The sequence below is a fragment of the Fusarium oxysporum genome, chromosome X (assembly GCF_013085055.1).
Source record: "Fusarium oxysporum Fo47 chromosome X, complete sequence".
Classification (NCBI taxonomy): Eukaryota; Fungi; Ascomycota; class Sordariomycetes; order Hypocreales; family Nectriaceae; genus Fusarium; species Fusarium oxysporum.
In genome coordinates, this window is record NC_072849.1 from 1,522,380 (window position 1) to 1,543,994 (window position 21,615).

At 48.6% G+C, this 21,615-nt stretch overlaps 11 protein-coding genes across 11 annotated transcripts; 7 read left to right on the forward strand and 4 right to left on the reverse strand.

Moving 5' to 3' along the window:
• Positions 1–1,453: 1,453 nt before the first annotated feature.
• On the reverse strand, positions 1,454–3,104 carry FOBCDRAFT_232652 (uncharacterized protein). Its single transcript, XM_031191493.3, has one exon. It carries the CDS (start codon positions 2,741–2,743, stop codon positions 1,688–1,690), a length of 1,056 nt encoding a protein of 351 aa, XP_031032724.2. The 5' UTR covers positions 2,744–3,104; the 3' UTR covers positions 1,454–1,687.
• A 5-nt stretch (positions 3,105–3,109) lies between these two features.
• Positions 3,110–4,592, forward strand: FOBCDRAFT_232653 (ADP-ribosylation/Crystallin J1). Its single transcript, XM_031191494.3, has one exon. The coding sequence runs from the start codon at positions 3,482–3,484 to the stop codon at positions 4,481–4,483; it is 1,002 nt and encodes a 333-aa protein (XP_031032725.2). The 5' UTR covers positions 3,110–3,481; the 3' UTR covers positions 4,484–4,592.
• A 721-nt stretch (positions 4,593–5,313) lies between these two features.
• On the forward strand, positions 5,314–7,380 carry FOBCDRAFT_285516 (fungal-specific transcription factor domain-containing protein; the record flags this gene model as incomplete). Its single annotated transcript, XM_059611675.1, has 3 exons — positions 5,314–5,937; positions 5,985–6,419; positions 6,468–7,380. Exons 1-3 carry the CDS (start codon positions 5,360–5,362, stop codon positions 7,378–7,380), a joined length of 1,926 nt encoding a protein of 641 aa, XP_059467959.1. The 5' UTR covers positions 5,314–5,359.
• Positions 7,381–7,769: 389 nt separating this feature from the next.
• On the forward strand, positions 7,770–8,723 carry FOBCDRAFT_285521 (uncharacterized protein; the record flags this gene model as incomplete). The annotated part of the gene is made up of 3 exons (XM_031191498.3): positions 7,770–8,074; positions 8,130–8,498; positions 8,552–8,723. The coding sequence occupies 3 exons, from the start codon at positions 7,770–7,772 to the stop codon at positions 8,691–8,693; spliced, it is 816 nt and encodes a 271-aa protein (XP_031032729.3). The 3' UTR covers positions 8,694–8,723.
• Positions 8,724–9,618: 895 nt separating this feature from the next.
• FOBCDRAFT_232655 (uncharacterized protein) lies at positions 9,619–10,777 on the forward strand. The gene has a single exon (XM_031191499.3). It carries the CDS (start codon positions 9,661–9,663, stop codon positions 10,696–10,698), a length of 1,038 nt encoding a protein of 345 aa, XP_031032730.3. The 5' UTR covers positions 9,619–9,660; the 3' UTR covers positions 10,699–10,777.
• Positions 10,778–11,466: 689 nt separating this feature from the next.
• On the reverse strand, positions 11,467–12,141 carry FOBCDRAFT_207481 (uncharacterized protein; the record flags this gene model as incomplete). Its single annotated transcript, XM_059609201.1, has 2 exons — positions 11,467–11,886; positions 11,932–12,141. 2 exons carry the CDS (start codon positions 12,139–12,141, stop codon positions 11,467–11,469), a joined length of 630 nt encoding a protein of 209 aa, XP_059467960.1.
• Positions 12,142–12,527: 386 nt separating this feature from the next.
• FOBCDRAFT_169509 (major facilitator superfamily domain-containing protein) lies at positions 12,528–14,597 on the reverse strand. The gene is made up of 6 exons (XM_031191501.3): positions 14,214–14,597; positions 14,127–14,156; positions 13,896–14,073; positions 13,797–13,832; positions 13,342–13,742; positions 12,528–13,289 (listed from the first exon to the last, which is right to left on the reverse strand). Exons 1-6 carry the CDS (start codon positions 14,509–14,511, stop codon positions 12,676–12,678), a joined length of 1,557 nt encoding a protein of 518 aa, XP_031032732.2. The 5' UTR covers positions 14,512–14,597; the 3' UTR covers positions 12,528–12,675.
• A 544-nt stretch (positions 14,598–15,141) lies between these two features.
• Positions 15,142–16,413, forward strand: FOBCDRAFT_191047 (enolase C-terminal domain-like protein; the record flags this gene model as incomplete). The annotated part of the gene is made up of 1 exon (XM_031191502.2): positions 15,142–16,413. One exon carries the CDS (start codon positions 15,142–15,144, stop codon positions 16,411–16,413), a length of 1,272 nt encoding a protein of 423 aa, XP_031032733.2.
• Positions 16,414–16,719: 306 nt separating this feature from the next.
• Positions 16,720–16,959, reverse strand: FOBCDRAFT_280393 (uncharacterized protein; the record flags this gene model as incomplete). Its single annotated transcript, XM_059611579.1, has 2 exons — positions 16,720–16,887; positions 16,936–16,959. 2 exons carry the CDS (start codon positions 16,957–16,959, stop codon positions 16,720–16,722), a joined length of 192 nt encoding a protein of 63 aa, XP_059466017.1.
• Positions 16,960–18,063: 1,104 nt separating this feature from the next.
• On the forward strand, positions 18,064–18,573 carry FOBCDRAFT_280394 (uncharacterized protein; the record flags this gene model as incomplete). The annotated part of the gene is made up of 1 exon (XM_031191504.2): positions 18,064–18,573. The coding sequence occupies one exon, from the start codon at positions 18,064–18,066 to the stop codon at positions 18,571–18,573; it is 510 nt and encodes a 169-aa protein (XP_031032735.2).
• Positions 18,574–20,120: 1,547 nt separating this feature from the next.
• Positions 20,121–21,452, forward strand: FOBCDRAFT_207485 (voltage-dependent anion channel-domain-containing protein; the record flags this gene model as incomplete). The annotated part of the gene is made up of 1 exon (XM_031191505.2): positions 20,121–21,452. One exon carries the CDS (start codon positions 20,121–20,123, stop codon positions 21,450–21,452), a length of 1,332 nt encoding a protein of 443 aa, XP_031032736.2.
• Positions 21,453–21,615: the final 163 nt, after the last annotated feature.

A 21,615-nucleotide genomic window follows, 5' to 3' on the forward strand; every position in this document is an offset into this window, starting at 1 on the left:
CAACAAGTAACCTATTACGCTAATAAATGGGTGTTTGGGCACTCAAGTCAAGCCTTGGCAGATTCAGTTTGAGAAGTATGCATAGTCGTTTGGGTCCAAACATCTATGTGAGCATCGGCCGTCGTGTCGTCAGACTTGCAACCAAAACCTACAAGTGTTTTACGCGCTATCACAGTCTATTGCCTTGAAGATAAGTAAATGGGCTAGGTGCCTCATCAAGATCGACCTATGCTTTCAGTAATTTAAAGTAGAGAGCTGCCATCATGCAAGCAATTATCTAATATAAACAAATAAATTCTAGAACCTTAGTATTATTTGCCTGCCATATTACAAAACTCAACAAGATCCCCATTCATAGAAACCCTTCCAGTATGACATTCATCGTGGTATCGAGTCCTCCTTTTCTAAAACTCTCCCTAGGCATCATTAAATCGCAGGGGCCAAGCGATTATGACTGTTGTTGGGTGAATTGACTACGACCAGAGCCACAAGTTCTGATGGATGACCTGTGGTCAAGTAACTAAGTTGTCATCGTCCACTTCCGCTTTGAAAAACACATGGCGGATCTTAATCACGCCCCGAAGGGCTTGCCAGTCCCGCCAGGGAAGCTTGAGCTTATTGGGATTACTAGCAAGAAGGTGCCGATAAAGAAAGGTGGATTGTATGCATTCGTCTCTCTAGCCGGTAATATTTACTAGCAAAGCCAGTCCATTAAAGATGGGACAACCGGCCTTAGGATTGCTAGCGATCGAGTAATCTTCTTTGTGTTTTTTGAACGTGAAGAGATACGACACCTAGCGGAGATGGAACTACCACACCGGGCTCGAACGACTGGTTCAGCAGACTCAGGAGACAAGCAACCATATCGATGCCAAGCTCACTAAGCCATCTGTGCTGGTTTAAGCTCTCAACCACAAGCTCACGTCCAAAGCGGCTGGAAGCAGCGATACATCACAATAAACACGATTTCGGCTTCCTATTCACTTCTCACGCATCTGCCCGGTGCTGGTATACAATCCAGGGATGGATAGCCGCAATCGGCTCCATGAGCTCCTTCAATATAATCATAAGATTTTCACCAGTGTCGAAAGCAGGTGGAGGAGGGGCGCTAGTGATATTAGAGGGGCTGCCACGAGCGGCACTATGGTTATTTCGGAACATGAACAATCTCGACCTATGCAACCTAATTCGGCAGTGTTTTCGTCACCTTTGCTTTCGCACTACTCACATCTTTCCCAACGCAGATAATTGCGTCGATCCACTTCAATCTCGGACCGCATTCCTTGTCTCGAGCGTCGAGAAGTGACCGAGATGATTTACGAGGAATGCTTTCAAGCCACGAGCTCCTCTCAAAAGCGTGCTTCACTCTCTGATGTTGAGGTCCTCATGCAACGCAAACTTGGAAATGTCCACCTGACATGCAACTCGCTATCGACATTTCTCAAGATGCTTGAAGCGACCATGCACGACTGTATCGTCGCTTTGGGCCACTGGACAGGTTTCAGAATCCGCTCCTCGGGGAGCAAGAAAACTTGAGACTTGAAAAGAAGATGCCAAAATATACTCAGTGAAGAGTCCCCTAAGCTTAGTCTAGATTACCTAAATACTTTTGTCGTTTAGGGTAAAGGTCCTTAGGCTCCTTGCCTCCCCTAGCCTCTGGCTATTGACATGAAAGTGAGTGGTCCCTTCAGAAATATCTTTCATATGCCTTTGCAGACTCCAGAACCATCCGGTCAAAGGGAATCCAGCCTTGGCCTGTCGCTTCAACCGCCTTGCTAGCATCGACCTTGAAGCCACCATTGGGAATACTGTAGTCTTGCAGATATCCCTTTCCTGGTTCACCTTTCCCAATAATTCGTTGTCTATCAGGATAAGCCTTTCGCAATAAGTCGCGATAAGCCTGGATGTTTGCAAAATTGCCGTTTTCCCCAGCGATATACCGTTGCCCATCGGCTACTTCTTTCTTGTCAACTGCAAACACCATGAGTCGTGCAACATCGCGCACGTCAACATGTGTTCCGTTACCAGGTCCAGCAGACGACATGTTCTCCCCGTTCATGATGCGATAAGGAACGATGGCGGTCTCACTCAACTTCTCCGGGTCTTCAGGCAGAATCAGGGGCGGTCCAGCCACCCAGACCGGGTTGACAGCCGTCATTGTGAAATTAATGCGATCTTTGTTCTTTTGTCGAAACTCCCAGAATGCACGCTCTACTTTGACCTTGCTTGCGACGTAGATCTGGTGGCCTGTCACTTCCGAGCCAGCCTTCGCGATCGCATCCTCAATTTGATCATTCCAATCTTCTTCTGTGTAACCCTTCTCTGGATACTTGGGTTTGCAACCTCTGACAGCCACTATTGAAGACATGTACACAAATGACTTCAAAGCAGGCTCTTTGGCAGCGGACTCCAAAATGCCGAGAGTCCCTTGCAGAGAAGAGCCGATGACGTAGTCGATATTGGTGTTGGCAAAGTCAACTGGAGCCGCCAGGTGGGCAATTGCCGTTGTCCCTTTTACAGCTTCATCAAAAGCTCCCCTGGCCATGAGATCGGGTACCAAGATTCTCGTGAGTTGGCCGGAGGAAGCATATGAGGGGAGTGCTGAGAGGAGGCTCGAGGCTGAGGATTGACTTCGCACTGCCGCGCGGACAGAATAGTTGGCGGCGAGGAAAGCTTCAACGGTACGTGCGCCGATGAAGCCATTGGCGCCAGTGACAAGAACGAGGCCTTTTGTGGGCGACATTTTGAGTATGAACGGGTGTGATCTTTGAACAAATTTGTAGAGGATAGAGTAAAATGATGAGTTGATGTTTATTGCTGCCCGTCTTCAACCAAAACGTTTGGCTCTTATCTTAGTGCCTGGATTTTGGTATGGCAACCTCGCTCCGGGCTTAGAAATTATCGCCTGGAGATTAGCGTTATCCCCGGCTCGTAGTTGGTGTCACAGTGACATTCCAAGGCGTTGGCCACTAATTTGAAGAGCGTTCGTTGATCGTGGATCCACTTATAGGGCAGAGTTGCCGTGGCCATGGAAAGGACGATAGTTATGTCCGGGTCAGTGAAATTGCTCAAGATGCATCTTTTGATGCCTGATGCTTTGAGTGGATGGACCGAAGAAAGCAGGACAGCTTTGCGAAGTACATGTCCCAGTGAAGGCAAGCTGACGTTGTATGAGGCCATCCACGGGCCAGTGCCCCACTACTTCCGAGCGCTCATTCACTACAGCATCGTGCGACAGACAACCGCGACAATCGCACAGTCTCACTTCGAAATCCGACTAAGAATGTGTTTGCCGGCAATATTATGGCCTGGGCCTTGCTAAAGCTCGTCCAGCTTTGTCTACTGTAGGCAGCAATGCATGGATCCGATTCAAGGCTGACAGACTCAGCCCCAGCTCAGCCCCCGCTCTTTGGCTCTCGAATGAGATTTGAACCGTCAAATTGCCAACAGACAAACGAACAAACAAACACAAGCAACAAACATGCCTTCATCGCAAAACAAGTCTGAACTTTCGCCCCGCGAGTCCCGTGTCATCGGCGCGCTGCTGGGCGTCCATGCCGGCGATTCGCTGGGCGCAACGCTCGAGTTCAAGACTCATACGAACATTGCGCGTGAATACCCTCTCGGTCTCCGTGAGATCGTAGGCGGAGGCCCATTTCGATGGTCGCAGGGCCATGCAACAGACGATACTGATATGACTCGTGGCGTACTCCTTGCATATCACGACTACAAGGCCGGCGACGACGTCGCGCACCTCGCTGGCGATTATTTCATTAGTTGGCTTCACGGCGACTGGCCAGGCAGGCGACCGGGAAGTCGACCTGAGGACATCGGAGGGGCAACCGCTACTGGGCTTATGCGCTATGAACAGACGCAAGATCCTGATCGCGCCGGGGCTGGAGAAGGAAGTGCTGGGAATGGAAGCTTGATGCGCTGCATCCCGACCGGCTTGTTCCAACGCGATCCCCAGAAGTTGGTCGAGGAAAGCGTGCGTATCAGCAAGATCACGCACGACGACAAGAGATGCACGGTCGCATGTGCAGCCTACAACACGATTGTGTCGAAACTCATCGACCAAGTCGCCCCTAAAGAGGCCATTGAGGCAGGTCTCCAAGTCGCAGAAACTCTTGAAGTAGGCTATGGCCCAGTATATCAATCGATTGAACTCGGCAAATCTCTCAACATAGCAACAATGGCTGCGAAAGGACCTGTACCTGAACTGGGAGGGAGATGCAGTGGATATGTCCTCGAATCACTGAGCCTCGCGATTGCTGCAGTCCTCGACACTCGCAGCTTGGAGGATATTGTGGTGGACGTTGTTCGCATTGGCTGGGATACAGACACAAACGGGGCGATCGCGGGAGGAATACTGGGAGCTCGAGATGGAGCAGCGGCTATTCCTCCCCAGTGGAGATCGGTCTTGCAATTTGGTCGTGAGTTTGAAAATACGGCTTTGAGTATCTTCGAAAAGAAAGCCGCATGAGATCGTTACGAGTACGTTGGCTGTCGTTGACGTCCCAATTCAGCATATGTTCAATATATAATAGAAGGTTGAAGACTCATGAATAAACTAATTTGATGTTCTTGATATGCCCTTGGTGTCACGAAGACGTACAGTGAATTGATTACGACCTTGGATGGCTGACGTCTGAGAAACAGACTGCTCTTGAGTAGCCGGACCGGAAGTCCTGAACAGGCAAGCCTTATCACCCCGCAATCCCGCAAGACGATGTTTCCATTTCGTCACCTTTGCAGTAGCTCCGTGACTCCATCGAAGGATGACAAGGATTGACGCCGCGGAAGTAGGCAGCCGGTACTAGCCTCGGGAATGTTAGCGACGAGGGATGCACGTGACAGATTGCGGGGTTAAGCGCTTCAGGACAATTATCCATGTCTCATCCCCGGATTCGCTTTTCCGTCCAATCTTGCCCGTTTCATCCTCTCTTTTCCGTTCCCTACAGCCTCAATTTCACCGCAAAAACGAAAACACCTCTGCCCGAGTGGATAGACGTGGCTCCAATGACTTCAGAGCGCTCCATACTCCCAACACCGTCAGAAGATACCAACAGCATACATGTAGCGAAGAAGCGGAAAAAGAACGCTGAGAGAGTCAGAGTGACAAGGGCGTGCGATGGATGCAAGAAGTAACGCAACCCTAGGCACTTTTCGCGTAGATCGACCGTGAGCTAATCTGTGTAGGCGGAAGATCAAATGCAATGGCATGCAGCCGTGCAAGTTCTGTACCCGGACAAGGGTCTCTTGCACTTTTGACTCGGCTTATGCGAGAGGTCGTTTGCCGGTGATACCCTCAGCGGACGAGGTGGGAGATGAGAGCATAACTGTATCGGCTCAAGATACAATGCCTCGGAGCGAGAATACCAGCCCTACGGATTTGACGCAGCAATACATGGCAGATGCGACCAACCAGAGTGTAGAGTTGCAAGACTATGGCATGTCATCCCATCTCATGGAGCGGAGCGGCACGGGCTCACGGGCTGTAACGTCGGTGCAACAGTCACCTGAGCCCTCTCAAGAAGATCTTCAGGGTCACTACATCGGTCCAGCCTCTGGCGTGTCGTTTCTTCTCAGGGTCCAGAAGCGTATGCATCAAGCAATATCGTTCTCTGGCCCAGGAAGCATCTTCACTTTCGGTGATGCACCCCTTCATAATCCTGACTATGATCCCAACTTTTGTATGATGCTTCCCAAAGAGGATGCTCAGCGCTTGGTTGATCGTTACTTCGACTTTGCCATGCCAACCTACCGCTTTCTACACCGACCCACGATTCAAGAATGGTTCTCTGAGTTTTATGAGACGCTGGGTACTATGCGTGATCCGAATAATTCTGCCGCTAAAGTCGCTTTACTCTTCATGATCTTAGCCCATGCTAGGGTCTACATGCCTGAGAACGACAGACCAGGGCCCTCGGATCTGAGGTTAGGCACTCTTCTTTGACGACCTTCTATGCTAACAAATGATACAGCTCACGGTATTACTTGGCAGCTGAGCATCAACTCTCGAAAGAGAGTGGTTCCATACGACTCACTAGCGTTCAGGCTCGTCTTCTGCAGTGCTACTACCTCGGAACTCAGTCCCGTGTCAACCATTGCTGGAGTCAGTTTGGTATCGTCACGAACCTAGCGCTTGCTATCGGGCTGAATCGAAACAAGCGACCCGGCGTTATAAGCGGACTGAACCATATCGAAGTAGAAAGTCGTCGAAGAACCTTTTGGTGCGCTTATACTCTCGATGCATATCTCAGTGTATCTCTAGGTAGACCGCGTAACTTTCATGATGACGATATCGATACAGAGCTTCCAGCTTGTGTCGATGATAATGACATAACCAAGGATCATATCAATCTTGCTGGCTCAACTAAGGGCTACTCGGTTATGCTTGCCCCTCTTGGACATATGAAGTAAAAGCTCCGTCTTACTCGCGATACACATACTGACTCCTTAACCAGGCTCGCTCGCATCATCGGCCAGATACTGCGGGGCCTTTACTCAGTCAAGCCTATCTCGATCTCCAAACGCTTAGAGGAGACACAACTCGTCTCAAAAGCTCTCGCAGATTGGCGAGCTGAATTCTCCCAGTTTCTCGATGCCGACTACTTTAGTACATCATTTCTCGTCCCAATCGTTCAACGGCAACGCAACGTTCTAAATTTGACCTACTGGCATGCTATAATACTCACGCATCGGCAAGCGGTCCTCAACAACTTTGCACGGATCTCACGGAATAGAAGGGGCAGTGAGAACGATGCTGCAACCCAAGAGAGCGTTCAAAGGTGTCTTGAAGCTGCCATCCAAACAGTTGGTCTGATCGATGAGATGACCGACAACGGACAGATGTTCCGGGCATTCTGGGTCTGTACGGCCAGTTCTTTTTCCGATGTCAAAACTAACCGATATCAGGTTACGGCATATTTTGCCTTTACTGCAGCCATGGTTCTGTATATCTACGTGATCCAGAAATGGGCATCACCTCCTGAAACCTACAGCGAATACTTTACAGCTGCAGCTCGATGCCAATCGCACATGTCAACCATGGTCGAGAAGGGCTCGTTGTCAGAACGATACTGCTTCCTGTTGGAAGAACTACGGGTTGAGGCCTTACGCCAGGTGAATCGGATGCATCCCAACGTGTTTGCTAGCCTGGAGGGGCATGCACAAGACAACGCTTTCCAGTCCAATGTTATACCGATGGACACACCGAGCGACAAGACTTCTTATACGGATTTAATGGGAGAGAATGGGCTGGACTTTAATGGCATGTCTGGTGTTGACTTTTCAGGCTGGGGTCAATTTGCATCTATGGTTTCGTCGGGCTTGGGTAACCTGGATGCTTTCCTTGATGATGAGGTCTTTCGGCTTTAGAAGCAATTGTAATACATAAGCTTGGCATTCGGCCTCTGATGGACTGAGTAATGTTACCCTTTCAGTATAATATTTAATCACGGAATCTTGCCAATCAGCGGGCTTGACGGATATGGCCTTACCTTTTCCAGCCATCGGATCTAAAGCCGAAGCAGCATCGGAAAACCCAATTCGAGGAACCATGTCCGGTCACAAATCCGCTGGAGATTTTGGTTGGAGCGGATGAGGGGTACCTCGCGTTAGCTTCCACGTTTATCTTTACCGTTCCTTGAGCCGAATAAAGCCCACCTGTTGAACCTGTCCGAGGTACTTATTATCAGGAGTTAACAAACATTGAACCAGTATCAAACCTTTCTCCCAAGGAATTACAACATAGCACACTCCTCAAAATGGCATCAGCAGTCTCAAAGCGCCTTGAAGGCAAGACCATTCTGATCACCGGAGCATCTTCGGGTATCGGAAAGGCCACAGCCTTTGAGTTCGCCCGCACCAGCCCCAAGAACCTCAAATTGGTCTTGACAGCGCGACGAATTGATAGCCTTCGTCAAATCGCTGAAGATATTGTCAAAGAAGTTGGCGATGGCGTCAAGGTGCATCCTGTCCAGCTCGACGTCAGCAAGCCTGAGGAGGTGCGCTCTTTCGTGAGCAAGCTGCCTGCAGAGTTCAGTGAGATTGATGTCTTGGTGAATAATGCGTAAGTTTCTCTATTGCACAGAGGCAAAGGTGATTAACTAACATACTACTCGCAGTGGTCTTGTCAAGGGCGTTGATAAAGCTCCTGAGATCAAGGAAGAGGACATCAACGTCATGTTCGCTACCAACGTCACAGGCTTGATCAACATGACACAAGCTATCCTACCTATTATGCTGAAGCGTAATAATGGCGAGGGAGCTGGTGACATCATCAACATTGGCTCTATCGCAGGCCGTGAGCCTTATGTTGGCGGTAGCATCTACTGTGCGACCAAGGCTGCCATCCACTCCTTCACTGAGAGTCTGCGCAAAGAGCTTATCTCAAAACGCATCAGAGTAATCAGAATCGATCCTGGCCAGGTCCAGACAGAGTTCAGTGTTGTGCGATTTTATGGTGACAGATCCAAGGCTGATGCAGTCTATGCGTAAGTTCACCCCTGTCCAGATTGTTGAAGAACCATGAGCTAATCGGTGATAGTGGCTGTGAGCCTTTGACACCGGATGACATTGCTGAGGCGATTGTCTTTGCTGCTGGCAGAAGGGAGAACGTGGTCATTGCTGATACCTTGATATTCCCCAACCACCAGGCTGCGGCTACGATTATGCACAGAAAGACTTAGGAGCGCCGTATCATAACTAGACCAAGACACCAATACAAATAGAAATTCTCAAACTATAAATGCTCGGGTGATTCACTGGCAATTTGGCGTTGTTCAAAGCTCGTAAGAAGATCTTCAGTTATTTCTCATCAAACTTAAATCTCGACGATCAAGTGCAATTGCCAAGTATTGCACTGTACAGCAGAGAAGTGATAATGGGCGTCTATCCAGACCGTTACTCTCTGTTGCTTCAGCCACCTCTTTCAAAAACTGAAGGTAGTCACTCGCATCTTCCAAGTGGCTAGTCGGACCTGGTGACAAAGCCGTTCGCCGTCAGACAATTCCGGTCGTAAGACCATGCAGGATGACCGACTACCTTATCTCTGTATGCATTCAACCTAATCTAGAGCCCCCGCGTATCCTACGTCCTTCCGCCCGCATCCTCAGACCTTTCTCGGCACAGCGAATTCTCGGCTTCGGATATTTTTCTTCGTAGAACCAGGTCCAGACCGAGTCAAGTGCAGTTGGAGTAGCGTCGCATTCGCCCAACGCTTTACGGGGGATCGGCAATGCTCACTCTCGCTTGTCGGAAAAGCGACATTCCCAACCACCTCGGGCTTAGCTTTTCCGTGGTAGCTCTCAATCCCCATGACTCGAGACGAAATAGCATGTGCATGTCGGATTCCCGTTGCTAATTATCCAGCGTCGGATCTGGATAAACAGGCATGATCCGCTGACCACTGCCCTTATTCAACAGTCCGCAGGCGGTGTCGTTTCTCGTCCGTGAGTGGAGACCGCGGATTCATATCGCGGTCGCCCCCATAACAAAAAGCCTCGGAAGAAAGATATTGAGGCAAATTTCCACCTAAGCCATAGTCCAGACACCTTAAGTACCTCTAATCTTCCAAGAACGTCCTTCTAGTTTACTTTTACCATACACAATACACAACACTCAAACTCCTTTCGTGAAGTTGATTCGACAGTCATCATGTCTTTCTATAGAGCTCCACCAAGCGGCGTCTGGGCACCGGCAATCACCTTTTTCGACCATGAGACAGATACACTAGATACCGATTCACAAGCAGCATATTACTCTTACCTTTCTAAAACCGGTCTTGCAGGCCTTGTCGTGCTCGGAACAAATGCCGAGACTTTCCTGTTAACGCGCGAAGAGCGCAAGGCTCTGCTGCAGACAGCACGTCAAGCATGCGGGCCATCATTCCCTATCATGGCTGGAGTTGGTGGACACTCAACAAAGCAAGTCTTGGAGTTCATCAACGACGCAGCTGATGCTGGAGCCGACTACGTTTTGCTCCTCCCTCCTGCTTACTTTGGGAAGCAGACAACACCAGAGGTCATCGACAACTTCTTTGATGACGTTGCGAAGAACAGTCAACTACCCATCGTCATTTACAACTTCCCCGTTGTCTGTAATGGCATCGACCTGGACTCGGCCACTATTGCCGCTTTAGCAAAGAGGCATAGCAACATTGTTGGCGTCAAGCTGACCTGCGGAGCCGTCGCAAAGATAACGCGACTTTCCGCAGAGCTTCCTGAAGAACGTTTTGCGATCTACGGTGGCCAATCGGACTTCTTGATAGGAGGCCTGGCTGCTGGCTCTCACGGCACAATTGCAGGTTTTGCCAATGTTGTCCCCAAGACAATCGTGCATATCTATAACCTCTACCAAGAGGGCAAGTTTCAAGAAGCCATGGTTCTACACAAGAAGGCGGCGCTGGCTGAGCAACCTTGCAAGGCTGGAATTGCATCAGTCAAGTATGCAGCAACTCTGAGCACAGCCAAGGCCGCTGGGATCAAGGGCGCTGCAGATAAGCTGAAGCCCAGAAGGCCATACGTGGAGCCTACAGATGCTGCGAAGAAGAGCATTGAGTCACAAATTTCTGAAATGTTGGACTTCGAAGCCACGCTCAAGCTACCGGCTGAGAAGGGCAAGTCAAACGGCGTAACGAATGGCGTATCGAATGGGATTATGAATGGGACATCGAACAGTGTGGCGGTACATTAAAGTACCTATGTACGGATCAAATAGCATATATACTCTACAGTAACATATCGATTTAATAAAGTCGGCAACATTCAAGTAATATCCATGTTTCCTCATTATCTCAAAGCCGGTGCCGTTCATCAGTGCCGACGATACACGAGTGATTTCCCATGAAATGTTATTCCACCTCCTATAGCTACGGCATTCAATCAATCTTCGCTTGCTCTAAACTCCAAACCGCAGCCTGTATTTGCGAGATTGCTAATGGTTGACTTAGAACGAAAATATTCCATTTTACAGGCACTCTGTATTTTCGTACTTGTCTAAGCTCAAGCTATTGGCATTAGTGCGTGCCGAGCTGAAAAGCATCAGTGGCCTCAGCGCCTCGATGCCGGCTCACAGGGGTAATTCGCGATTTAACAAGGCAAATTTAATCGCATCACAGTTTCAGTTATGAAGAATTCCGTGAGGTAAATCAAATCAACTTCTTCGAATGACTATGAACCAACTATAGCAACTTCTCTAGGACATTTAAGAGTCCATTTTCCGACGTCTTTACTATTTCTGCGATAAAGGCATGCATGACCATACACGTTCTAGGCTCAACGATCAGCGCCAAAGCCCTGCTAACGCCCACTAGAGTATAAGCTTACAGCGCCACCAATTTATCGACAAAAAGAAAACAGGAGTCTTCAGAAGGGAAAAGGGAGCATTAAACACTCTTGTAGTTCCGGTTTTCCTTGTCTTTATTGTAACTAAATTGTCGCTCGTTTTATTATCTCGCCAAAGTCATTCGCTTTTGAAAACGATCCCGTCATCTTTTCTTTCTGGCGCGTTGGCGGTTTTGGCCATCCACAGCGTTAATGCTGGGCCATGCCGTCCATCATCTGTCTCGACCACCAAGACACTGACCGCGATTGAGTCCACTACCACCGAGAGCTCTGTGTCAAGCAGCCCAGAGACCACGCTTCCTCTGTCCACCACCGCTGAGCTTTCTGTCGTTGCAACGCAAACGACAACTATTTCTGATGCTGTCTCATCGTCTGAGACTTTTGCCGATGGCACTACGACTACCCAAGCTGTTGAAGACACCACCACAACAGCATTCGAGACTACATCCGCCACTGGGCTTTCTGTCACTACAACTGAAGCGACTACTGTTTCTGGGGATATCTCATCCTCTGTGACTCTGAGCAATGACACCACGACCTTGCTTGCGATCACCACAACTACTCAGGCTGTTCAAGACACTACCACGACAACCCCAGCTACGACAACCACCACTGCAGCTGCTGAGCCGGGCGAGTGCACTTTTAACGTCGAATGCGAGGCTCTCAACGGCGGGCCAACCCCATCTGTGATGCCGGCACTTGCGTTCCTGACAACAGCCAGCCCGATCCATGCACCGATGACAGCGACTGTACTACCCCCGGCGAAACGTGCTCGATCTCTGGTTTCTGTCATGTCGCTTCAGAGGAGCCAGACTTTTGCGTTGACGAAAACGACTGCCTCTTATCTGTCAAGCCTATTTGTGTTCTAGGACTCTGCGAGTGCTCCGAATCGACACATCAATGCGCACCACGATCTGACCTGCAACTCTGTCAGTCAAATGCCGGGTGTTCAGCTGGCGCTGCTTGTCAGCAGGGTATCTGTGTCGATCAGGTTGCATGTAGTGGCCCTGACAGTTGTCTAGCCAATTTAGATCTATGCGTTCTTCCTGGCGTTTGCGTCTGCCGGAATGGTGTATGTGCCCTCGATGGTTAAGAGTGTTTGACTATATTGTTGCATCGCGGTTTGGGCATGGCAGGCACGTGACACTTGGGAGGCTCGCTTCGTCATCTTGAACTGGGTATAATACTCATGTATATTCTTCATAATACCATAATCCAACTATATTTCCCGCCACTGGCGTTGAAACGCTCACAAAATGCGAGTGACTCTAACCGCCATCACTAGTACTCCGTATCCACCCAACAGTCCATCCAAGCAGTCCTAAGTCTAGAGCACATGCTTGAACAGCGGCGACCTGTCTCCCATATCAAACAGCTCCTCCTCAGTGTACTTCCTCTTGGCTTCCTCGGCAATCTTTGCCTTGCGGGCGTTGGCAATCTTGTAGCTCCACTCCAAGAGAAAAGCAACGATCAGACCAGTACCTCCAAAAGCAAGCGACAAACCGAATCCAGTGTAATACTTGGGCTTCTCTTTCTCAAGATACATGAAACTGCCGACGATGCCACCGACATTGCCGACACAGTTCATCAGAGCGATACCGATAGCTCGTCGTGACGAGGGGGCGATGTTGTTGGCGTTCCACGAGGCAGCGGCGGCTTGGATGGGATAAATACCGATAACAGCAAGAACAACGGCGAAGTAGGCCACTCCCTTCTTAGCTTCGAGTTGACCGTTGAGAGAAATCATGATCGAATAGGCGACTGTGACGATCACCATGGGGATGGCGACGAATGGCATACGCCAGAAGAATCGGTCAGAGATCTTGGCGAAAACAATTGCAGAAATTGCAGCAGCGACGTAAGGAGGAGCTGAAGTGAGCTGAGCGTTTGTGTTGCTGAATCCCATCGCTTTGGTAATGCTTGGCAGGGTGAACTTGGTACCTGAAGCCAGTTAGTCAAATCACACAACCCAAACAGTGCCTTTTGAACATACCATAAGAAAGAGCAGACTGGCACAAGAGGAAGTAAGCCTGAACGTAGACTCTCCAGTTTGTAAGCACCATTCTGATATCCTTCCAGCGGACGGTTGTCTCTTCCTGGAAGCCTCCACCTTGCTTGATGAACATGGAGAGCTCGAGGAAGCGGATCTCCTCGGGGTTCAACCATCGTGTAGACAGAGCAGGAGTGTCGATTAGTAGGAAGAAGCAGGCAACACCGAGAACGACTGTAGCCATGCCTTCGAGAAGGAAGATCCATCTCCAACCCTCGAGACCAGCGACACCGTCCATCTCAGCAATGCCAGCTGCAAGGAGACCAGAGAAGGCACCAGATAAGGCACTGGCGCAGTAAAAATAACTGATGCGAACGCTGAGATCCTTGGGAAGATACCAGTAACTATGATATTGTTAGAGGATCTTCGCTGTGTGGACATCCGTTTGTTAAGCTTACCTGCACAGGTAGATAGCACCTGGGAAGAAACCAGCCCTGAGTTGCTATGTCAGTCCCAGTCTTCAAGACGAGATTAAGAGTCAACAGATATGGACTTACTCAAAGATACCAAGAAGAACACGAGTGGCCATGAGGCCACCAAAGTTTTGTACCAGTCCAGTGCAAGTCATGACAATACCCCAGCAGACACAGAGGATACCAAGATACATCGATGGACGCTTGAACTTCTTGAGAAGAATGTTGCTAGGGACTTCAAGAAGGACGTAAGGTACGAAAACTTATTCCAAGTTAGCTGACAGTGAGCCAATCGGCGAGGTTGGTGTAACTTACAGATAGACAGAATGGTGTTGTACTGAACGCCTGTGATAAGGCCAAGAGGTTAAAAGAGGTTTTAGCCAGAATACAAAGAAAACACACCTGTCATGCCCAAATCTTCGACCATTCCCTCAATCTTCGCATTACCAATGTTGGCACGGTCGATGTGGCAGATCAGATACAGCAGCGCAAGCATTGGCACAAGTCGAACATCAACCTTGCGGAAGACCTTCTTCTTCTGCTCCTCGGTGTAACTATTGTAGAAGTCGGCATCGTCAGGGTCCAAACCAAAGACGCGGAAACCGGCAATCTCGATGGCCTCGGAGGTGTTTTCGAGATGGTCCGGCTTCTGGTCGCCGACCTCAACGTCGCTTTTGGAGATTGAACTTCGAGGAGCCATGATGAACTTGTTGCTGCTCTTGAACTTGAAGCTCGGGAGTTGTGATGCTGAATGACCGAGCCTTGGAAGTGCTGAACCAGGCTGGGTATTATAGTCGAGACAACGATCTGGAAAAGCGAAGGAGGTCATTGCGTAGATTAGCTCAAGCGGATGCCCCCCATTTCCCCAGACGAAAGCCAGTGTAACCCCAGACTTGGCGACATCCAAAGCGGAGTCTCCTTGTTTGCCAAGTGCGGGGTAGGAATTCTGATGGTCTCATTGTACGGAAAATAGCACCCCCAATGCCATCTCCTGGGGGATCGACGGATCTGTTGACGTACGGAAAAGCACCCAATCAAGTGGTTATCCGCGACGGATCTGTGACCAGCCACATCAATCTTTCAAGGAAACATGTCCGATGTGCTTTTTCCTCTAGATACGGATATGGAAACAACTCCCATGGAGTACTACACCAAGTAATCATGCGTGATACCCGTGATGGTTACTCAAAGGAAATGATGCTTACCCCGCAAACAACAATGAAATGACAGCTCAGCCATGCACAATCCCGGGATAAATAGTCCACCACTCAAACAATGCAGTTCCAATCAGTAGACTCAACAATCGCAAAATACACACTAGATCACAATCATGGCTCAACGAAGCATCATCAAAGACATTGTCATCACCCCTGTGGCCTTCCATGATATGCCCCTGCTAAACAGCGTGGGTGTACATGAGCCATACGCTTTGCGCAGCATTATCGAGATCATCACAGAAGACTCATACGGTCTCGGTGAATCATATGGAGATTCGGCACATCTAGACCGCTTGCAAAAAGCAGCGGATAAGATTAAGGGTCTTTCTATTTACAGCACAAACATTATCTACCAAAAATGCGTTGAGTCACTCAAGACCGACACCAATACTGGCGGAGATGGCATGGGAGGCATGGTGACTACTGCCTCAGTCGCTGACAAGGTCTTCTCACCGTTCGAAGTCGCATGTCTTGACTTACAGGGCAAACTAGCTGGTATATCCGTTAGTGACCTTCTAGGCGGACGCGTGAGAGACCAAGTCCAATACTCAGCCTATCTCTTCTACAAATGGGGCGGACACCCTGGTCACGAAGATGACGAATACGGCCCTGCGCTAGACCCTCAAGGAGTGGTGAAGCAAGCCAAAAAGATCATTGACGAGTATGGCTTCAAAGCAATCAAGCTCAAGGGAGGCGTCTTCCCCCCTGCAGAGGAAGTTGCCGCGATCAAAGCTCTACATGAAGCTTTTCCCGATTTGCCGTTGAGACTTGATCCAAACGCGGCTTGGACTGTTGAGACTTCAAAGTGGGTCGCAAAAGAGCTTGATGGTATTGTTGAGTACTTGGAAGATCCGGCTGGTGAGATCGAGGGAATGGCTGCTGTTGCCAAAGAGGCATCGATGCCCCTGGCTACCAACATGGCAGTTGTTTCTTTCGACCATCTCCCACCGTCAATTCTCCAAAATGCTGTACAAGTCATCTTATCTGATCATCACTTCTGGGGAGGCCTTCGAAAGTCACAAACACTAGCATCCATCTGTGCAACTTGGGGTCTGCGCCTTTCGATGCACTCAAACAGTCACTTGGGTATCTCACTCGCCGCCATGACGCATCTTGCCTCCGCAACACCAAATCTGGATTATGCTTGCGACACTCACTGGCCTTGGAAGCGCCGAGATGAAGACGTTGTTGTTGACGGCGCATTGAAGTGGAAGGATGGCGGTGTTGTCGTGCCGACAGTGCCAGGTCTAGGCGTCGAGCTAGACAGAGAGAGGTTGGCAAAGCTTCATCAACAGTACCTGGACTGTGGGTTGAAGAAGCGTGATGATACTACGTATATGAAGAGGTTTCAGCCAGACTTTTCAGAGAAGATCCCTCGATGGTAGATACCGGGCGTTGTTAGCCGGTTTCAAGCAGACCAGTCATACCTGGACTTTCATGTATACAATAGTCTCTCAAATTTCTTTAATCTTGTCCTGTACAGTGTAGCTAACATGATCCAGAAATGAGTTTTCCACTAAAAATAAAACACTTCATTGAGTAAGCTCTTCTCGTAGCAGAGGTCGATTTCTATCCAGTGCTATTCTTGCCAGGGTAACTTCTTGACTAAATCTGGCCTTCTTGACTGAAGCATGACTCTTAGTTCATTTGCGAACAACATAACGTATCCCGAAATGAATTGAATAGGAGACTTAGCCTTTATCAATCTGTCCGATGGTCTGCAACATCTCCTTCAAGTCCTTCGGTTCCTCTGTGAAGACTGTAACCTTCATCTTGTCTCCCTCGCCTTCCCATCCGTAGTTCGGTGTCCCATCAGCCTTTTTCCCGTAAATCCATTCAATACCATCTAGAAACGTCTCCTGGGTGATGATCAGGTGTTTGGAGATATAGTGCGTCCACGTGGGAACATTGTTTGGGTTGAAGGCGCCCATGACGAGAATGATATTGGAATTAGTTGGTGATTATCTACTTGACTCTTCTGGCAGAATTGGATTTGTCTGATTTGTCTCTTCCGTTATTAGACGTGCATATATTTTACGAAAAACGAAGGATCTGAGTTCGATTAGACCTTTCAGCCATTATATATCTGACGAGACTATGTGAATCAGAGAACAGGTCCCTTAAGACGCACTATATTTGCTATTTCATCCAAACAGCACCTGAATCATCTTCAGTCATTTAGATCCAGTTTCATGGGATCGAGGGCATGTCTGGAGATTCCAACTCTAGGAAAGCTGATAAGTCTCAGCATGGCCAAGGATACAAATCGTCAACTCATCACAGACAAGATTAATAATATTTATGATGGTTTGTTGGTTTGGCGAAGCTACCATTTCTTGCATCACGGGACTGTTTTTGTGGAACATAATGACAGGACAACGGTTATTCACGATCATTCGTGTCCAGCATCATGAACATACAATCTCTACTAACCCTAAAGGAGATGTTTCTGAGAAGGTTGCGCGAACACATAACAGTCCTCAAACTGACAAGAAGTGATTTACTAGGATGACTCAGCATACGGAGGGGTTGGCGTCCCCAAGAGTCGCATTACCCGGTACCCGAGACCTGAAGATTCAAAGGATTAATTAAACAAGAGTTGCGGTATTACAAAGTACCAAGATCTGGCATCAAATAATTCTTTTTTCTTAAATATATGTAATTAAAGGATATAGCAGCGGATAAGAAACTAATGCTATTGGTATATCTTGTTTTGCTAGTTATAGACACTCAGCAACACGAGCAAAGACACATCCTCCAGAAAATACCTTTCCATCATCACAACCCTAGCCAAGGTTAAGGTCTTTACTCATGACTGCTGTCTTTTCCCTTTGCAAGCAAGTAACCGCGCGGCCCGGAAAATGTTGCTGAAGTAGGATCCAACTTCATCTGACCACCATCGTCGTCAGCTTATGTGAGCAACCAGAAATAATATATCTGGGCAACATCAACTGGATTCTGTCTTCTTTCTGACTTGACATTCTACTTTTCACCGCTTGTGCATTGACTAGAGTCCACAGAACCTTATCATTAAAATGTCTGCCAACTCAGACCTTAGGAAGCAAATCGAAACTACGGTGATTAGCTTCCTCGCGAGCTACGAAGACGGCAGAAAAGCCAAGGACCCGTCAGTCATCAACCGCGATGTGACTTCAGACTGCACTCGCCAACTTCTTCCCGCATCACTTTGCAAAGCGCTCGGCCTCCCGGAAGAGTTTCTCATACCCAATGATGTCTACGAGAAGCTCTACGCCGACGATCTTTCTCTTGGCGGCGTTCACAATACCGTGTCAAAGCACTTGACGATCGACGTTGAGGCCCGGTGCGCGGCAGTTGAGAGCAGTGGAGACATGATCTACCATCATGGCGAGATTCTGCACCTAGAATTTTCTTGGGTTTTCTATCTTACTGGTGATGGTACGAAGATAAGCCGGGTTATAGAGTTCGCTGATAGCACTGCTGTCCTGAAGATGGCGGCCATAGCGAAAGAGTGTGCCGCCAAAAATGGCCAGGGTGAAGAGGTCGATTTTGACGCTACTGGATAGTGTGACGGTTCATGGTGATGACCAGAGCCATTAAATACTTATTGTCTTGTGAAAATGATAATTTCTCTGCTATTTATAAGATATTGTTTTATCACAGGCCAAAATTTTATGACGCTTCCGGTATGATTGGTGGATTCACGGTCAAACAAATCGTGGTCTTGGCGATCAAACAAGTCGAAACAGCACTACAAATAGCAAGGCAGAAACGTGGTCTTGGTGCAAAAGTTCCGGACTTTTCCGTTGTTGCGAAACACTTCATGTTGATGTTCGGTGGAGAACTTCAATTTGATACATGGCGACTCCGAAGCGCCCAAGCACCTGCTGAATACAGTCCGCGGGCCTCTATTTATTTAAACTTAAATATAGAGAGATACTGGAGACCGACTGGAGACCGACTGGAGCCTGGGGAAGGCCTGAACGCGGGACGTGAAACCCGGTACAGTTCCCAATTAACGCGAGCCGGGGCTGTTTATCGCCGGCTCCATGGAGTTTTCAATATGCTTGCAGTATGTGAAAGAGGTTTTATGTCCGTGGAATATTCTATTGATCTGCCCGGTACGCCCGAAACTCAAAAGAATGCCCAGCGTGGCTTAAAAGTCTTGGAATTTTGAGCCGCTTGCGACGTGGCATTGCAGGGATGTTCAGCGCCTCTGCCGTGTCTCCAAGCCACCATCGACAACAACAAATGCCATCATTTATGACGATCTGTTGACCAAGACGGCAGTTTACTTATCTCGCATACGAAATGAAACGCGACAGATCGCAGGTGAACACGATCCGTAAGAGCCGCAACCAATACCACAGCCCCCTATCGAAACAAGTTTGAGGACGATCTTCAAACGCGACCTCAAACCCTTCAATACTAATTTAGGCCGCAATCTACACTCCCTGTCCACGTCCAAGTGTTCGATATCTACACCCAATGGGATCCAGCGACTCTCATTCCAAATTCTCCACCGACAAGGTAAGCTTAAGCCTCATTAGCATTGGTACGAGTCAGGTGACGAGTACGACGACCAAAGCGGGACGTGCAGGGCATATCTATTGGCTCACCGTTGATCTTCAAGACGATCGCACTGATATACAACAAGGGAGAGCTCAGGAGCTATCCCAATGTTTTGGGTCTCATATCTTATACACGAGACTTCGTTGGCCAGCGGCCTTGCAACGCGGTGCGGCTCAGGCGTTACCCGTTGTCGCGCCCGTCACTAAAATTAGTCTAGTTTGCGTGTCATGTCCAAGAAACGTGTAATGAAGATCTGGTATCCAGTAAAGAGCAGGCATGTGAGATTCGTAATGAAATTTGCAAAAGTGCCGACACGATGGCGATAGTGCTTGGGCTCTTATCGCCGTTGGCGAATATTTATACCTCGTGCCAAGCCCCTGAACATCTGCCTTCCTGGCTGTATCAACAGCAGAACGCCTCGACTATAGTCTGGAACTCTCACGTAGGAGTCTGGTGACTACATATATTAGTGGAACTCTCTTCGATTTTTCTTCGACCTCTCCTTATCATCTCAGTTTACACAAAATATTTCTGCATTACCATGGCGCATCACGATATGAGGATGCATGATCCCAATATGGATCGCGATAGTTACAACCTCGACAACTTATCTACCCAACGCAGCCATCATGAGTCGCATCGACCAAACTCACCATCAGACCTTATGTCCGGAGCCTCAACCGATATCGAGTCCGGCACATCAACACCGACGCATATCAAGGATGCAAACCAACATCCTTCCTTCGACATTTACGACCCGAACCGACCTAAACTTGGCTTGCGTCAACGCATGAAGCACTTTACTTGGGCTTGGTATACCTTGCCCATGAGTACTGGCGGTCTATCACTTCTCTTCTTCGCTCAACCAAACCAATTTCCAGGTCTCAAGACTATTGGCCTGGTTATTTATATCATCAACCTCATAATATTTACCTGCGTGACAACGGCGATGGTATCACGGTTCTTCCTTCACCCGGGAACATTTGCCAAGTCCATGACACATCCACGAGAAGGTTTCTTCTTGCCTACATTTTTCTTATCTGTAGCCACCATCATTACCAGTACCGATAGGTATGCGATACCGAAGGACAACTCAAACCTGGTCTGGGCTGTCCAGGCAACCTTCTGGGGCTACCTTGTCGTCACCCTGATCCTATCTATAGGACAGTACAGCTATGTCTTTGCAGCTCATAGCTTTTCTCTTACTACTATGATGCCCACTTGGATCTTACCCATCTTCCCTATCATGCTTTCGGGTACCATCGCGTCCGTCATCGCCGAGACTCAGCCTCATGTTGCTGCTGTACCTATCATTGTTGCAGGACTAACCTGCCAGGGTCTTGGACTCAGCGTTGCCGTCATGATGTATGCTCATATGATTGGACGTCTGATGCAAGCAGGCCTGCCTAACAGAGAACATCGTCCAGGTCTTTTCATGTGCGTTGGACCACCTGCATTCACTGCCCTAGCTTTGATAGGAATGGCTGAAGGTCTGCCCGAAGACATCGACTTCATCCAAGATGGAACATTTATCAATGTCGGAATGGTTCGACTGATGGCTACCATGAGTGCCATTTTTCTTTGGGCTTTGAGTTTGTGGTGGTTTGGTATCGCCGCCGTTGCCGTTATTCAGTCTCCCCCTAAGTACTTTCATCTCGGATGGTGGGCTATGGTTTTCCCCAACACTGGTTTTACTCTCGCTACTATCTCTATCGCGAGATCCCTTGGCAGCAAGGCCATCGGATGGTTCGCCACTGGAATGAGCATCTTCATTCTCTCTGCTTTCGCTTTCATTTTCTACAGCCACGTTAGGGCTGTCATTTCCCAAGACATCATGTACCCAGGACGGGATGAGGATGTCGAAGATCATTGATTCAAGCATTTCAGCGCAGCATAACTAGACTTCTAAATTGCATAAAGGAACATAAAAATGTTATACACTACTACTGGCATATACTGTCGTTTTCCATTCGCTACCTCCGTGCGTCGCAACCAAACTTTTCTTATAGCAAGGCTTTAATATTCACTCGTTAGTT

Excerpts from the sequence above, each read along its gene's own strand:
- FOBCDRAFT_169509 (XM_031191501.3), bottom strand. The coding sequence starts at position 14,511 with ATGGCTCCTCGAAGTTCAATCTCCAAAAGCGACGTTGAGGTCGGCGAC. Across the intron at positions 14,074-14,126 it reads CAACACCATTCTGTCTATCT|TTTTCGTACCTTACGTCCTT; the intron begins GTAAGTTACACC and ends ACTTGGAATAAG. Across the intron at positions 13,833-13,895 it reads GTTCTTCTTGGTATCTTTGA|GGCTGGTTTCTTCCCAGGTG; the intron begins GTAAGTCCATAT and ends ATAGCAACTCAG.
- FOBCDRAFT_232653 (XM_031191494.3), top strand. The coding sequence starts at position 3,482 with ATGCCTTCATCGCAAAACAAGTCTGAACTTTCGCCCCGCGAGTCCCGT.
- FOBCDRAFT_232652 (XM_031191493.3), bottom strand. The coding sequence starts at position 2,743 with ATGTCGCCCACAAAAGGCCTCGTTCTTGTCACTGGCGCCAATGGCTTC.
- FOBCDRAFT_232655 (XM_031191499.3), top strand. The coding sequence starts at position 9,661 with ATGTCTTTCTATAGAGCTCCACCAAGCGGCGTCTGGGCACCGGCAATC.